Here is a 16,491-nt window from a genome sequence, read left to right on the forward strand (position 1 = left end):
CTGCTTGCACAGACACTGGAATTCAATGCACACACTCTTTCTGAGCGGCATTGCTTGGACCATTCACAGAGATGTTTTATGTCCTTTGAATTAATGAGACCAGCGGTGTTCTGCCACTGTGCGTGCAGCCAGCAGTTCAGGGTTTGATGAATGGGTAAACAAGTAACTGTTTCAATATTGGCTTAACATTTACATCAAATCGGTCAGTAATGGGTATACACATTTAGCATCTGCTGACCATCCACACGTGGTTAAGCAGTGACTTATTCCTTGCAGGAAGCTGTCGGTAGCTTCGTGTTGGGACGTGAGTCATCGCTGTAATGCTCCCACACAAATACATGATTAAGTGGCTTTTTTACCCCCATGGCAGAAGGAGACATCGCCTTACTGGAAAAAATCTTTGATTGAAAAGTGAAAGTGAATATGACTGGTGCATGATGTGCCAGTTCAAGATAATTCAAATACTGCTTTAGTAAGTGTTACTGGAAATCACTAAATCATATTTAGGGAAATCTATTTTCTTCTGCTGCTTTCAGGAGATTTCAACAGTCAGCCAACAGTCATTTCTTTGGAAATTGGTGGTTTAACTTAATGGCGCCAACATATACACAAGTACTTCTCAGGTGCAGTTTCTGTTATAAATATGCAGTTTTTCCTCTGTAAACCAGCACTTGTGTCAAGAGGTATTCCAAGAAATAATAAAAGGAGATTTTTGATCTTTCAGCTCATTATTATTAACATTAACATCCGTCCTAGGTAAACCGATTGCAAGTGGGCAGCTTAAAGTACAGGTAGGGACGAGAGAACCATTCTCAGACCATATTTGGAGGTGGCCGCATTTGACGGCATTCCTTTGGAACACACACAGTGCGTCCCGGGTCACGTTAAGGATAGCCTGCTCAAAAAGAATTCATTTATTCCACTGTCTAATGTCTATTTTTGCAACTAACACTATATTGATCCATTACACAATGGACAAAGTCTGGTCTTTTTTTGGGTGGCTGTGGCTCAGGTGGTATAGCGGGTCCAATCCCAGGCCCCTCCACAAGCCAAAACATTCTTGGGCAACACACTGAGCGGGACATTACTCCTGATGGCAGTTGAGCACCATTGTAAAGCACTCTAAGCACCACTAAGGTAGAAGAGCACTACATACTGTGAATACAGACCATTCACCATCTTACCTGTTCATGTTTGGTGAGGCGTGTTTTATTGTGGATGTCGGACGAGACCAGGTTGAACTGGTGTTTCTCAGCCAGCAGCCTCAGCAGGATGACCACCGTCCGGCTGCCGCACTTCCCCACGCGGTTGTAAACCACCTGGCTGGGGAACGGGAGCTCCTACGAACACACACACACACACACAAGATGAAGAGAGAAATAAAACACCGACACAACCGCATTCGCGTATTTTTGACGTGATGAGTGTTACTTTCAAGGTTGTTAACGAGCATGTTGCTTTCCCAGGAGGTTTGTTTATAGCAAGTGTTCTTGAGTACTGTTTAGACAGGTCCTTGCATAAAAAAAATTAGTAAGGGAAAAAGTTGTCTGTGGAAAAGTGAGGAGAAAAACTTTCACAAAGAGGAGCAAACGAGGACAAAACTGAAGAACTGTATTAAATTCTGTGTGGATTCCCTCTCCGTGCCTTCTTCTCTGACCTTCGACCTCTGTTCCTCACATCTACTCTGGCGGGGGCCGGACTCAATTGACCCTTTCAGCTACAGAACACACAAAGGCTGAGCGTGCACGGTTTCATCCATTGCCCTCATTTGCTCATTCCTCCACTGAACTCAGTGAGTCACAGATTCAGCTGCTGTCTCTGGAAAGCGATACTGATGCAACGTTTTAGTGGGTTTTTTTTCTGCACACACAGACACAAACTGAAGCAATCGCTCGTACGCACCTCATGACTCACCAATTAAAAGAGAAGCTCAGCCGGCGTTCAAAAAACTGAAATAATTGGATGTGGGTTTCAGACTTGCAAGGAGGATGTTGAGATGCATATTGAACATGAGACTCATTTTAGCACAAGGGCAGCAAGAATGCACTAATTTGGCAATTATCCCTGGAGGTTTACACAAGTGGCCCCTTAAGAATGAGAACTATCCAAGCAAATTGAGCAGCGAGTGACAGAAAACGGGGGGCGGTTAGAGGAAATAAGGAAAGAATGGGAGAAAGGTCAAGAAGCTGTTTTGAAAGACATCTGAAATTGGTAATGAGCTACCACAAAAGAGTTCTGTTGTTGTCATTAAAAAGCTCTTCCCTCGTGATTTCAAGTGAAGCCTTCCTGTAAATCAGATAAAGAAAAAAATGCCTCGGCAATAAATTCTTGCTGGAATTCCTTGTCTGGAATCATGATGTGCTTTTTTCCCAGAGGCTTTTCCTGGATTTTCGAAAGACAGAAGCAAGTTATACTCACTCACTCTGACTGCCACCGGTTCATAAATATACGACGCTGCTAACTCCAACCTGACAAGAAATGATTACCCATCCTTAATTAATATCAGCTCTTCAGCTCCGGTCCTTAAGGACAGTTATTTCCACACCTCAGAGCTCAGCATGGCCACACACACGCACACACACAGGCTGATTTTGTCCGGTCTCCAGCCGAAAGTGGCAGTCCCACCCAAGCACAGACTTAGTAAAAACAGTGAGGGCCCCTCTGAATGTTTGCCAGGACCCAGTGGAAAGACAGAAAAAGTAACAACAGGATGGATACTGCAACGGTCAGGGAGGGAGGGAGGAAGCAAAATTCACGAGAAAGCCATCAGTCAGATGACGGGTCATCACTGTATCACCGCCACTTCCTCTTTGTTGTTTTTTGCCCCAGAATCAGAGCTCGTTCCTGGAGTTCATTAGAGACTTTGGGTTCATTTGCTCCAGATAAAGGAGGGTATGCAAGAAAAACATTTCACAACATGTTATACGAGTTTACACAAGGTTTTGACAGACATGCTTCGACTTGTGTACAAATCTCTCACTAACTTTTGAGAGTTCAGGCAGATAGGAGATGGCTCTCTTGGACAGCAGGCCAGAATTCCTACGCGTTTGCCAAGCAGCTACAGACTCTTCAGCTCATGCCAATAATGAGGCGGATGAAATACGTGCAGTGTTTTGCAGGACACAGCTCCCCGCTGCTATCATGACAAATGACCATGGCAGACTTCTAACAGCCTGCTGATTAATAACACGGGAATAAAACCAGAGATGGCAACAAAAGTCCAAATCTCCCGCCGGCATTAACAGCACTGAAAGGTCAAACTTTCGGTTTGCGCTATTGTTGTTCCCTCTCTGTAGAGCTCAGGTTTCTGATCCATGCTGTGAGAAATGTCCGCAGTGTCTGCCAGTAAGGGATTCTGTCAATAGTGGATCCATGCTGTACGAAAGTACTAGGTAGAAGGGTCCTGTGTTTGATGCTTATAATCAGACCAGTGGTGGATCTTGCAGAATCTCTCATGGAGGGTTCAATTGCTCAATCAGTTGCTGCAACAATGGCTAAGGTTTGCCAGTAAATTAATAGCAGGCACATTGCACTGAACAATTGGTAGTTGCTGTTCGAGCCAGGTAGCAATACCACCAGTAGATGGTTGCTATTTATCCGATCTGTAACTTTGAATGTAAAGTTAGTGTATTAAGACGTTCCCAATGCATTCGCTTGGCATTTCTAGATCTCTGGCCAACGTGGCTGCCATGGGAACTGGAAACAAAACAGGTAACATATGACGAAAGCATGTTATTGTGAGCCCTCCCAGAACTCATTCTTCTTCAAAACTGCTTCAATATGGGCGTCTGAGAATTATCTGGTGGATTAGCAGCCATATTGAAATCACCCACATTGGTCAGGCCAGCAGTACTCCATGGAAAACGGATTGATGCTAATTGGACGCTATCCTTGAAGACAAATGTCTACAACAGTGACAGTCACTGATAGCGAGCCTCAAACTGACTCTTGACTGACTTAACTCTTGCAGTTTGTCACCCAATCACTCACGAGCCAGACTGCTGCAGAAAAAACTTGGATCTCTGGCGCAGTTAAGGCATTATCGGCTTTTGAGGAGATGTACCTTCCCTCCCTCTCATGATCTCCCTACCACACACCAAACCATCATAACTTAGCGTGCTGTTCTCAACGCCTGATCACTCATCTCCACCGTGAAACCTTCAATCATCTAACAGCGACTCTGAGGACATGTCTCTTGGTTTACCACGTATCAAAGCTACCGCAGCCCATATCCATCTTCCTGCAGCAGTTCCTGGAAACCCCGCACTGATAACCTGCAGTCTTCTTGGACAATACGGCCCCTCTGGTTTTTTAGTAAGCCCTCATCCGGGTTCGTTGCTCTCTACTGTTCAAACTGCTCATCCCACACAGCATGCCAAGGGGTTCGGTCAGGGCAGAGTGGAGATTCTCAGCATTTCCTGTTACTAATGAGAGATCCATTCATATCCACTCCTACCCTGAGAGGGAGTAGGGGTGCCTCACTGCTCTAAGCAGCTGTGACAGCCGAGTTTCCATCCCAGTACGCTTATGTGAATTAAGATAAATTGATTTTCAGTAGCCGAGAGAAATTGGGAAACAGATTAGACGTCCTCAGTCCCATTAAATTTAATTTGCAACAAACGGATGCTGAAACACTTTGATGAACTGATAACGTCACACTTTTGTGGACATTACTTTGCACTTTAACGCAATCCTTATTGTCCTTCAGTTTCATTACACAAGGGGAATATTACAGTGTCATCACAATGCCTCACCACTCAAGCCTCTCCAAATAAATTTCCCCTTTTTTCTTCAAGTGCAGACAAAAATCTGTCACGTAAAACTTATTTTAGTTCTTCCACAAGTATATCTTCTGACTTAAGAATTTTAGTGGATGTACAGCTTCACATAGAAAGTCTCACAGTGCCTGTAAACTGCAATTAAGGGAATTAGGGGAGAAATGTTGAAAACTATAAAGCGATGCACATTTTACACATGTGCCAAAATTCAGAGAGGACATTCTTGTCATGCTTCCATGCACATACAAACTCATAACTCTATTCTGAGAGCTGTGTGGTTTTTCCATACGCACTCATTTACGTCGAGCTCTCCACTCGATTTCTAATCTTTCCCTGCGTTTACCAGAACCCCCGCCTTCTGCGTACCCCCGCTGCGATGCAGGCCGCCGCTGAAATTGCCGATCAATCGCGACTGCGGCAGGACGCCAACGAAAAAGAAAAAGATAATGAGAGATGTGGCTGATGTACCGCTTGCCGCTGACATGGCATTAGCATCGTCTGTGTGAGAGATGAGATGACGGCCCGATGCGGAGCCATGAAAAGTTAGCAGCCAATGTATAATCAGGCTGTGTCAGGCTGTGCATCTGGAGGCTGTGCGTAGTCGGAGAAGTTTGCGAGGCTTCTGCTGCCGAGGCTGTACATGGCAGCTGTCGTCTAATTTCAAGTTCGATTTCAGACTTCCACTTATTTCTGGGGCTTAAGAGACAAGTGTTTGGTTGATATCAGTTATATATATATATATTTGCAAAAGTGTTATTGATCCACAAGCTCTGTTTCAGAGGTTGTGGGTGCAGGGGCGACATGGAATTGGAGATCTGCAAGGAAAACTGTAGAAGAACAACTAAAGCAACAAAAGTCCAACTATGAAGAGGCGGATACATTATCTGATGAAGGTGAAGGGATTTAGCTTTAGAAAAACCCAGCATGTTTATTCTTCACATAGATCCCTCATTGGCACAAGAACAAGGCAGCTCCTCCAGAGATGATTAGGGTTAGGGTTAGGGTTAATAAAGGATTAGAGTTAATAAAAGGTCTGCGCTTTGGGGGACGAAGACGGCACAGCCCTTGTTCTTGGACCCACCACTATACTGTAAAAAGGGACTAACTTTGCCAGGTTGATTTCTATTTTCAATCACAAGCAACAGAAATATCACAAAAGATATTAATTTAAAGCTTTCACTCCAAGAGTTGAACTGCGTTTGTGTTCACCGCCTTAGGCCACAAACTTATATGTGCTATTTCACATATTTATCAATAACATCTGGAAAATAGCTGATAATAATTGCTTGTCATGCTTTCCACAGTAATGAGTACGCACAGTTCACTGGTGCATGTATCTTTACTTTGAAGAGCACTGACCTTCGTAGCCTTATTTTTAGAATAACGCTCTCTTTAAAGAGAATGTATAGTGCACTGTCTACAAAAATAGCAGAATAAATCATTTCTCAAACTAACTTTTTCCGCTCTCCATAGCCTCCTAAGATCTGCTGTGTACAACCCTGTGAGTCATAAACGCATGTAGCCTGATGGGGGGAAAAAACCCTTTGGGAAGTATAAATAAAATAGTAGTTTCTGCTTTAACCTTATTGCCGTGATACTAGAGAGTGGCCGTGTCACCATTTTTTTTCTTGACTAAGAACGATGTTGCGCACAGCCCTTAACATTGTTTGGCAGTCGCCACTCTAAACATACAGCGCGGGGTGTTAATTAATAAAACACAGAGTTCATTGTATACGAAGGCTGAAGAAACAGCTCCATCTTTATCAGTCCCCCATGAGTCTTGGGAGAATTTCTGCTCCATTAAAGCCACACTTTTCTATGTCAAAATGAATTCCAGAGCTTCTGTGTTTGTATAATAATGTAAATATTCAGAATCCGACGTCTCGGGACACGGCTAGCCTGTTGCACTCTCAACTCTTAACTCCCACTTGGAGCAGTGGAAACGATTCGTGATTTATTAGCTTGATTTCCATTAGTTTTTCCTGCAGTGTGTCATTTAATATTGAAGGCTTGGCATCAAACCCGCAGTATGTAGTTTATACACTAAATAGCGTAAGTGTAAAATAGAGGTCTGTTTCAGATAATAGTGTGAATTAAATCACAACGATGTAGCCACGCTGTTCCAGTCAGCTACAGTTTGTCTGGTAGAAATAACGTTGTGTGAAACAAGCAGTGTGGCTGTCTGGTTTGTCTGAGTGGCCAGAACAGGTTTTAAGCACATAACTCACAAACAAAGCCCAGATGTGAACTAACTTAAATCAAATAGACGCTCAAATGAGTCACAAACAAAACCTCGAAACCAAAGTAAAGACTCATGTCAGCAATGTGCTAAATGCTCCATAATAAAACCTCCAATAACCCCCTTCAATCATATATGAAAAGGGGCTGAGAGGGACTGAACTGACAGGGGGGTGAGGTGAAAATGAGGTGATTGATTAGAGAAGCAGATAATGAACAAGGGGGCAGACGCAGGAAGAAAGCAGTTGGCAGGAAGAGAAAAAGGGAGCACAGAGGAGAGATAGTCCGGCAGACATGCAGCTGGATGAATACAACAAGGCCCCTGTGTCAGCACTGTGTTTGTGAGAGAGAGAGAGCGTTCAAAGCTTTACTGTAGCGCTGAAGCCTGGTCTAGCTGGTATTTAGAGCAAGTTTGCACGCAGCTCATTCACACAGAACTGACCCTTATCCCGGCTGGGCTTAAGTGGCTTGGATCGCAGGGAAGCACATTAGGGACAGTGAGGTCAGGAAAAGTTAAAGGACAAAAAAAAAAAAAAAAAAAAAGGAACGCTTACTCTTGGAGCAGGGGGTCCGTGGTCATCCAGATACGTGGATTCACCTGCAAAACCAAGAATACAGGTTACAGTTGTTGAAAAAAAAAAAAAAAAAAAACGCAGCAACAACAAACAAATTGCAGGGTTACAGAATGGCGCCATCTTTACCAGCTTTGAAAAACAACATTCGAACCAAACCAACATCCTCTTAGTAGATCAATCTACAGACCCTGGATGATGATAACAAGTAACTCCGGACTCAACAGAGAATAGCACTAGCATATCATAACAAAATATTGGTGAAATAAACGAGTTTCGCGGCAGATTATGCGGTATTTAGAGGCTGCGTTTGGGTGCCCCATTCACTCCCACCATATGGATATGCGCAGATCTAAATATCGTCCGAACGACTCCAAATGACACCAAAGTTATATGGGTGAGTAAATGATTGTATTTTATGCCAGAAATAAGGTCCAGGTTGTAAAAAAATGGTAGTTCCCCTTTAAACATCAATCGCAAATCAAATTCTAATCACTTCCTCATTGAGTCAGAAGAAGAAAGGAAGAAATTACGTCAAAGTTTTCTTAAGGTATTTCAATGCCAGAAATAAGGTCTGGGTTGCAGAAAACGGTAATTCCCCTTTAAAATATGTCTTTGTTTTTCAATTTTATAAAATAAATAAAGTAGCTCTAGCATGCACCTCTAATATGCTTTTATTGATTGGACTTCAGGTTTAGTCTGTTGATATCTTTTAGTCCAGGGGGTTGCATTGTGAATGTTTGATCTTACTTTTTCTTGATGCCGTGCCTTAGTAATTGGCCCTTTTGGGATTTTTCAGATAAACTGAAAGATGAAATGTTTGTTGGTCCAAGGATAAACGCCCCCAATTCAGACCTATTGCGAAGAATTTCATTTTTATCATCAACTTGAATGCAGTCCTCTTTCCACGGTGACTTGGGACGCATGGAGGTATGTATCTAAATAAAGTTCTGTAGAAATTATGTTACCTGCGTCTTGCAGCTAGTACTTTTCAAACATATACAGACACTTCGGGGTGGGGCTATTTGTCGCTGTTGTGGGCCTGTCCATCAGTTTATAGGGCTACGTCGTCATGTTATATAGTATTCTAAATTACCGCCACCTACTGGCCTGGAGTGGAACAGCTGTTTTGCAAAAATGACTTGCAAAAACAGCTGTCACTTTTTTGTATGTCAATGTGCGAATTGCAAGATTTTAGAGCGTGGTGGAAACACGCCTTTTTGCTCCTTGGAAAAACGTTCAGCAACTATAAGTCCAGAGACTTTGAAACACAGCTAGAGACACAAGATTCATCTAACATGTTTCGTAACAGCTCACTGCAACGCTTCCACGCCCTCCAGAAGGATCCCACCACACCGTATAGTTTGAGGCACTAATCAACAGGTGGCACGTCGCTTTAAAATTCACGGCACAGAAAAGCAGCTGCCCCCTCGCCCTCCATCCCCCGCCCCAGTCGCACACAGAATAAAGCTCTTCTGCATTAAGTGTGAAGAGAGTTGTATTTGTACAGTATACGGAACACTATGAATCTGTTTCACGCCAGAACAGTGGAGCTCATTCAAAGGTTGTCCCCTGCACCCGCCTCCAAGTCCACTCTCCAAATCCAGGCCCAGGCTTCAGACAGCGGCCTTTTCTTTGGACACACAGCGACTCATCAGTATCATTTATAACATTCAGGTTCTAAAGGAGAAAACAACAAATTGGATTGTGTGTATGTGGGTGGGTGGGGCAGCGAATAGAGAATAAAGAATTACACAAGAGAACAATCATTCCTTCTCCATCCAGAAAAAAGGAAATGATGCATGAACACACTCACATGTTTATTTCTAGGCAAAGTCCTTCTTGGCGTACACTTACAGATGGTGTGACATGTTTGTGCAGCAAGTTTTTGGCTGTTTACACTTTAGATAGCGGTCAATTTCCAGTGATTAGTATTATATTGACATCAAATGTGTCCTTGGCTTAGGCTTGTTAAAATATCTCTTTAACACATGCGTGCACACTTAAGTTAGTACAAAGAGCTCGCTTGTGTGTGTCGATTTATTAGGTGCCCGATGTATAAATACTGACACAGATGCTGTATACTCATCCCCAGGTCTTTTAATCTGTCTTTGTCTCTCTGTTGTGACTTTGGACAGTTTTATTGAATTATTCCGAGGGAGGTACGTGTTTGCAGCTCTTTTCTGAGGCACTTCAGGTCACGGCAGAGTGAGGATGCAGAGAGGCAGATGTCTCTGTTCCTTCCTCTGTCATCCATCATAGACAACAGCCACCCCCCCAAGCCCTCCCTGCCTCCGGTGTATGCTTCTCATTAGTGTTTTGGATAGAGGATTGGAACTAATTTTTTTCCAGGGCATGGGGCTCATAAAAGCTGACAGCTGCCCTCCACCCCCACCACCCACAGAGAACTGAAAATGGACTTAAGGAGCCACTGTACAGTGTACTGTACTCGCTGACCCCGTGTCCTCTGATCCGATGCTAGATGTTAATGAGGGGGAGTCTAACTGCTTGACTAAGAAATATTTAAATTCCAAATCGGACCTGTTGTCCTCAATTAACTTCAAAAAAACGACAGAAAGGAATGCAAAACAACAGCGAACAGGGCTCTGCTGGGCAGCTTTAACATCTGGCTTGCTGGCTCATGATCTACCCATGCACCTAATGGAGAATTTCAATCAACCTGTTCAAAATGAATAAATATGCATCCTTTAAAAGAAAGGTGTCCACCCTCCAGTTGCATGCACCATACTCTTATACAATCAACAGAACTGAAGTTGTTCTGGCAGCTTGTGGCAATCCAACACTGATCTGTCTGAACGCCTGTCGATGCACGGGTCACGAATGGTCAAGTACAGAAACTCCTAGGCCGGCCAGGGCGAAAGGGCTCAAGTTCACAAACTGAATTAAAGTCAATGTCTCCTTTGAACATATCCTCATGTTTATCATTTGCGTTGTGCGTGTGTGACTTAGCCCGTGACTGACAGAGAAACTAACTGGCGTGTGGGTGCTCATTGGTATGTAGCTAAATGGTTAATTGGATTATTGTGTCACAAGATCCACGGACCTGCCTCTGGTTAAGAACAGCTGCAACACTATGTCCAAGTTCCATTTTCAAACCAGTATTGTAGAAGAAAACCAAACTTTCTTACACATTTCAGATTTCTACACATGCCATGTAAGGATGACATAATTTTGTAAGAGAATGCCACTTCCTCGCCACAACCTTCCTCGCTGCTTCTGATCTGCACAAGAGGTCTCCAAAAATTAACATGTGTTTTATGACTTTTCGGAACAACACCGATCAAGTAATACAACAAAAATACTCCATACTGATCTTCAAGCTGAGCTATTGTGCAGCGTAATTTATATGTCAAATAAAATGGGAAACTCTTTGAAGCCCATCATTGCCAGATATGTTATTTTCTGCATAAATCCAAATTCCAACAGGTTTTAATTAGTGTAATGGGAATCTGGTGAGGGAACACTGTATTTCCCACAAGTTTTAGAATAACAAACTCTTAAACCTCACACCACACCAAACAACCAGCAAACATCTGCTCAACGTGGACACGGCTATGCATTCACATAAGTGGATGTTTTCAATAAAACTTAGGACCCCCATCCAAGTCTTGTTAAAGCAAACGAGCATGTACATTCATTAGTCACCTCATTAGACGAGTTGATTCCTTTTCTTCAGTTCTGACTTAAGTGTGGTTTATGCCTCTGCGGGACTAGACGCCGTAGCCTACGCCAGTGGGAGCCATTAATAATTGTGCACTCTCAGGTCTGGCTCCCTTTGCAAAAACACCACCCAAACACTAGTTGGCGCTGTCTCTTTTTTTTTGACGGTCGGGTTAATTTCTGTTTGGGATTCCTGCTTCACTTTCTACTTCCTGCTTCACATTCAACAATGGCGAATTAAACTTTCGCCTTCAAACCTCCTCATTTGACCTTTCCTCGATGTGTTCCATCGTGCAAGACAATCAATACGTGCAAGACAATCAATTCAAAAATTGTGGAGATGGAGAAGCAGCCAGAAATACTGGAGCGGAAACACGCTACTACTACCAAGCTGACCAATCAACTCTTGCGTTGTGCATTGCCATGAAGCGTAGTTGCATTTCTGGGGAGGTGCACGTCAGGCTACGACGTTAGGGTCTGCGTAGGGTCTGGGTTGTTGCCGTAGCTAAGATTTTAGCTTAAGATCAAATTGACGCAGAAGCATAAACTGCGCATCACAACAACCTGCACAGACATTTCATGGCAATTTTCAGTTGCTTTTCCACTGGTTGTGGAACCAGAAGTGGATTATTTCCACCTACAAGGCTTTGTCCTAACCCAAGTGTTACCAAAAAACAGCAGATGGATCTGAATCACTGAAGGAAATGTAGATACTGATGTAGAGGTCAGGAAAAAGCACCATTACAAAAATGTACGACTGAAAAGACGGAGATATTTGTTTTGAAGGAATCCTGAAACTATTCTTGATATGTATTCTTTAACACAGACAAAGACCAATGACCATATTGCTCTGCAAAAATACATTTTATCAACAGTATATTGAAAAACGAATGAGAACTTGACAAAGGTCAAAGCAAAACAACTGCACAGTGTAACGTGTGGCTTCTTCAAGGCTATCGCAACATGTTTTCACCAGATCAACCAAGAATAATTCCTCCAGTCTCTGGAATTTTCCCCTCGGTGTTGGCCTGCACCAGGAATGCTACAGTAACTTGGGAGAATTTCATAAACATATATTTAAAGTGTTGACCATTTCATTTGCGTTGTGAAACTGGCAACCTAGCTAAGTAGAGCTTAGGAAAGCACACATCCCAGAATAGGCCCGAGGTGGGAGCGGAAAACCACACAGGAATGGCTGGTGAGAAGAAGGCCAAAAGGACAGGCCCCGGAGGTTAAAGTTAAGGGGCCTTTTTTGCTTTGCTGTGGGACGCAACTCAAAGATGGAGGGTTGCAGGGCTGCTGCCATGGAATGTTCTACAAGTATGTGAAACCAGATTACAGGTTCTTCCTCCTGTGAAGACTAAACTCTCTCATCCATAACCACATCCTGCTGCAGTTTCTGTAAACCAAAGATGGAAATAAGAGTATTAAAGGTGTGTGGCTGCTGCAAGAACATCCTGACTTTTTTTTTTTTTTTTTAATAGAAATATTGAGCACTGTTTTTTAATTGAACAGAGACAAGGAAGAATCTGGATTGGCAGACAGCGAGATCACGTGAGAGTCTGCGCTGTAGCCAAAAAAACCACAGCACTCCTGCCTGACCCAGCTGTGTAAAACTCACATGTCTATGGTAACCGTCCACACTAAACATTTGTGTTATAACAGACAGCAGAAGCAAACAAAGTCAGGGTGCGTGAGTTGCGTACGGTACATGTTTTTCTCTGTGTGTGTTTATCTGACAAATGTGCGTATGTGGTTACCCTACCCTTTGATTTGCCACGTGGGAGTGGCCCTCCATTAAGACCCGTAACTCGACCCACCTCCCTAATTACAGAAGGGCGTTACGTTAAGGGTCAGGGTCTCCACCCACTACGCCCTGCTCCACGTCATCCTTCAGTCGCCCAACAATCAACAATGGTCAGAGAGCTTTGTGATATAAATATAAAGGCAGTGCTGTGTTATTGCAGGTGCCCAGGGTTAGGGTTAGTCTAATTTATAGACTTGATGCCCACCTAAAATGTTTGGTTGCTGAACCGAAATATGAGGATTTCAAGAAAGTACACACAAGCATGCAGATGTGCAAGGGTTCAGGATGACTGTCAGCATGTCATTTGCGGACGCTAGCGGTTGCCACCATGTACGCTGTACGACAGGGTCGTGCCATTAAACTGATGACCCAGCAAAGCAGTGTTGACTTTGGCAGCTGAACGCCGAGAGAGCCAAAAATAAACGGAAAAGCTTGATGATTTCCTAAGCTTCCGTGAAAAAGGGAAGAAACACAAGTGACTCATAGAATGAATGAGAAAATGACTAGCGTTGAAGTTGACAAATATGACATATGATGAGCCATGACAGATGCTGAACCCCGCTCTAAAGTTCAGAACATCTAGTATGTTCTGTCAGATAAAGCTTGAACAACACACTGCATTTAAAATTTATCATCTTTCTGAACCCATCATCAGTAGATTATTTTACTTCAAAGTAAATTGATCTTCAAGATCCCAGAAGTCATTTGATGTTTCAAAGCTCGAACGGGGGAAAAAAGCAACGAGACTGAATGAAAAGAAGAAAAGCGGATGAAAAACAAGAGAGGCAGTTCAGGCATGCAAAGTGAGGAGTCGTAGTCAAGGATGCATTGCGGCAGGACTTCTCAGTTTAAAAGCTTTTTTTGGGGATAAAACAACGTCCGTGACTTAGGGTTAGGGTTAGGGTTTGAAGACTTCAAAACCGTGAAGACTGGCATCCATGTGTTATGCTGTGTTTCTGCATTGGAACCCATTTAATTTAGCTGCCATTGTGTTAACAATGTGAAGCAGCTTCTTGAGGCTACACATACACCTTCCTTTCTGCACTGATTTGCGCACCAAAAGCACATGTGAGACCTAACTCTAGTCTAGTTCACAAGCACTGACAGAATTTGAAATTCTTTGAGGTTAAAAATAAAAACTGGACAAATCGGACGCCACGCAGTGAGAGAAATCCCTCATTAGCTACTGAGGAAGTGGTATTCTTCCGTCAATGCCATATCCTGTGGTTGATGGCGTCAGCGTGGCCCCAACTGTGCTGAAAGGCATCGTAGTGCCAAACACAGGATGTGATACTCCCAGGGATTTCTGGTAAACTACCAGTGCTCCGTCAGCTCATTCTGTCACTTCCCCATTCAGAGAGCACCGGAGTGCAGATTGTACGTACCTTGTCTCGCCTTGTGGACATGCGGGCGCGACACCAGATGCCTCGCTACCCTGTCCTTATGGATTAAAGGCCTGCCGGTGGACATTTTGACTGACCAGTGATTTTTCCCACACACCCCTACAAAAGAAGTCAAATGGAGGGGACCTTTTAAAATTGATAGGCAACAATATCCACAGGGGCAGGGGAGGACGTCATATACAAACAAACTACTTGGTAAACAGCTAAAGACATGGACGGAAGCTAAACACATTTCACACATATAAAAAACATAACACAATATTACTGTGAATGATCAACACGTACTGGATTGAAAAGCAACACAACAAGCTATGAAAATATGTTCAGAGATAAAGAATCTAAGTTTGCCAAAGTAAATGCAGTTTGTTAATATTTTGAGAATGACAGTGCACCCATGTACAACCACAACAACAACCAGCCCATTCACTGGGCAACCACTCCACCTCTGTTGCTTTGCACCAGCTCAAAGCTCATAAAAGACGCGCCAGATGTGGAAATGCATCACGCATCTAAACGGCTGGGGTGCAGCTTTAACAAAAACACTCTTCCCCACCCCCCCTCGCCACTACCCGGTGACATCCGTGCTATGCACAACTGGAAATGGAATAAAAAGAATTGCGGTTTTAGGGGGTAAATTAAATAGCTGTCCAAAAGTTGGCACCAGAAAAATGTTCTCTCTCTCATAAATACACATTATTGTGGCTGTCACCCTGCCTCAGACGAGGCTTTTTATAAAGAAGAAATGCACATCCAATTAGCCTTTTCACTGTGAAAACTGGAATGCTGTTGCTTTTTTGTGAACTGGATTTCTTTTTTTTGCATCAAAGTGGAATCTAAATTATGTGCATTAACGGCAAATTAAAATACCTGCGAAAAGCTTTCACTTAAATTTACCACCGCCTCGTTTGAACGGCAGCAGGGACAGAAGCCCGTCTTCAAGCCTGAAGACAGAAAAGCACCGTGCTTTAATTGTTTGTTTGCAACGCAGCTCCCTTTGGCCCTGAGTCTAGACAGAGCTAAATCAGTGTTTGAAAAGAAAGTACATTTTTTAGCAACATGCAACAGCTTGTTTGTGGCTCTGGAGCCCGTCGCTGTGTTTTTCTCTCTATATCTGCCTTCTCTCATAATTATAATCGTGACGATCCGCGAGGGACACAGACCTGAGCCGAAATGCGGCCTTTTTCAGATATGAATAGCAACCCCATCACAAGCCAAACACTCCTGCCTGTGTGTTGCAATCTGACTGGTAACCACTCCTTTCATTACAACAATGTCAAGTGAAAACAGACAGCAGCTGGCCGGGGGAAGCATCCTACACCCATCTCTTAGCGTTCGCCGGTGATGCTGCTGAGTCACGAGCGAGGCATGCTACAGATAAGTCTGGGAAAACACAGGGCGCGTACTCATGCCTAGCTGCACAATCATTACAAAAATACAGTATTTTTAGAGTGCTGGTGAACCAAATATAATTTGTGTTTGTGCTGGCATGTCGCGACGTTAGTCACAAAGGGTTCTTTTACCACTTCCGCTGTAAATAAACTGGTTATGAACAAGCAATGGGGTGAAAAATTGGCAAGTGTATTCTTTGGTTCATGTTTGAATGTTCCGCACAGATTCAGAAAAATGGTTATTGAGCGTTAAAGGTGCAGAGTTTCTCCCACTGAGCGTCAACTATCAGTTTGCTTTGGGTTTTATGCTCGGACGTGCATGTAACCAACGTGAAAAAATAAACTGTCTGGAGGCTATCACATTTCTGCAGAGCAGCAGCAGCAACCCCTCGGTTAAAGACACTCGAAACAGCAATCATGAAAACAATCACTTGTAATGATTCATCATGATGGAATACATGCTTGTTTGCCTTGTTGGAGAGTTAGATAAAAATTACAGTTTCCCATGCTTCCAGTGGGAAGCAGAAAATATTATAGCAAGCCTTACTATATAAAATCCACCCAGCAGCACCTCTGGAGCTAACTTATTACAGGTGCTGCTCTGTGAATTTTATTACCTTTGGA

The 16,491-nt window shown here is 43.3% G+C and overlaps 1 protein-coding gene across 2 annotated transcripts in view; it reads right to left on the minus strand.

Annotated features, from left to right (window-relative positions):
• usta (uronyl 2-sulfotransferase a) overlaps positions 1-16,491 on the minus strand; it is a 53,804-nt gene that overhangs the window by 15,215 nt on the left and 22,098 nt on the right. Inside the window, exons 2-4 of one of the 2 annotated variants that reach the window (XM_084560615.1) lie at positions 14,462-14,578; positions 7,571-7,614; positions 1,185-1,340 (exon numbers count right to left, since the gene is read on the minus strand). In XM_084560615.1, the coding sequence (XP_084416741.1) occupies positions 1,185-1,340; positions 7,571-7,614; positions 14,462-14,578 (317 nt within the window). The remainder of the gene's footprint in view (positions 1-1,184; positions 1,341-7,570; positions 7,615-14,461; positions 14,579-16,491) is intronic. The other variant, XM_084560616.1, reaches the window with a different exon arrangement.

This window comes from Chelon labrosus (genome assembly GCF_963514085.1).
Source record: "Chelon labrosus genome assembly, chromosome: 14".
NCBI lineage: Eukaryota > Metazoa > Chordata > Actinopteri > Mugiliformes > Mugilidae > Chelon > Chelon labrosus.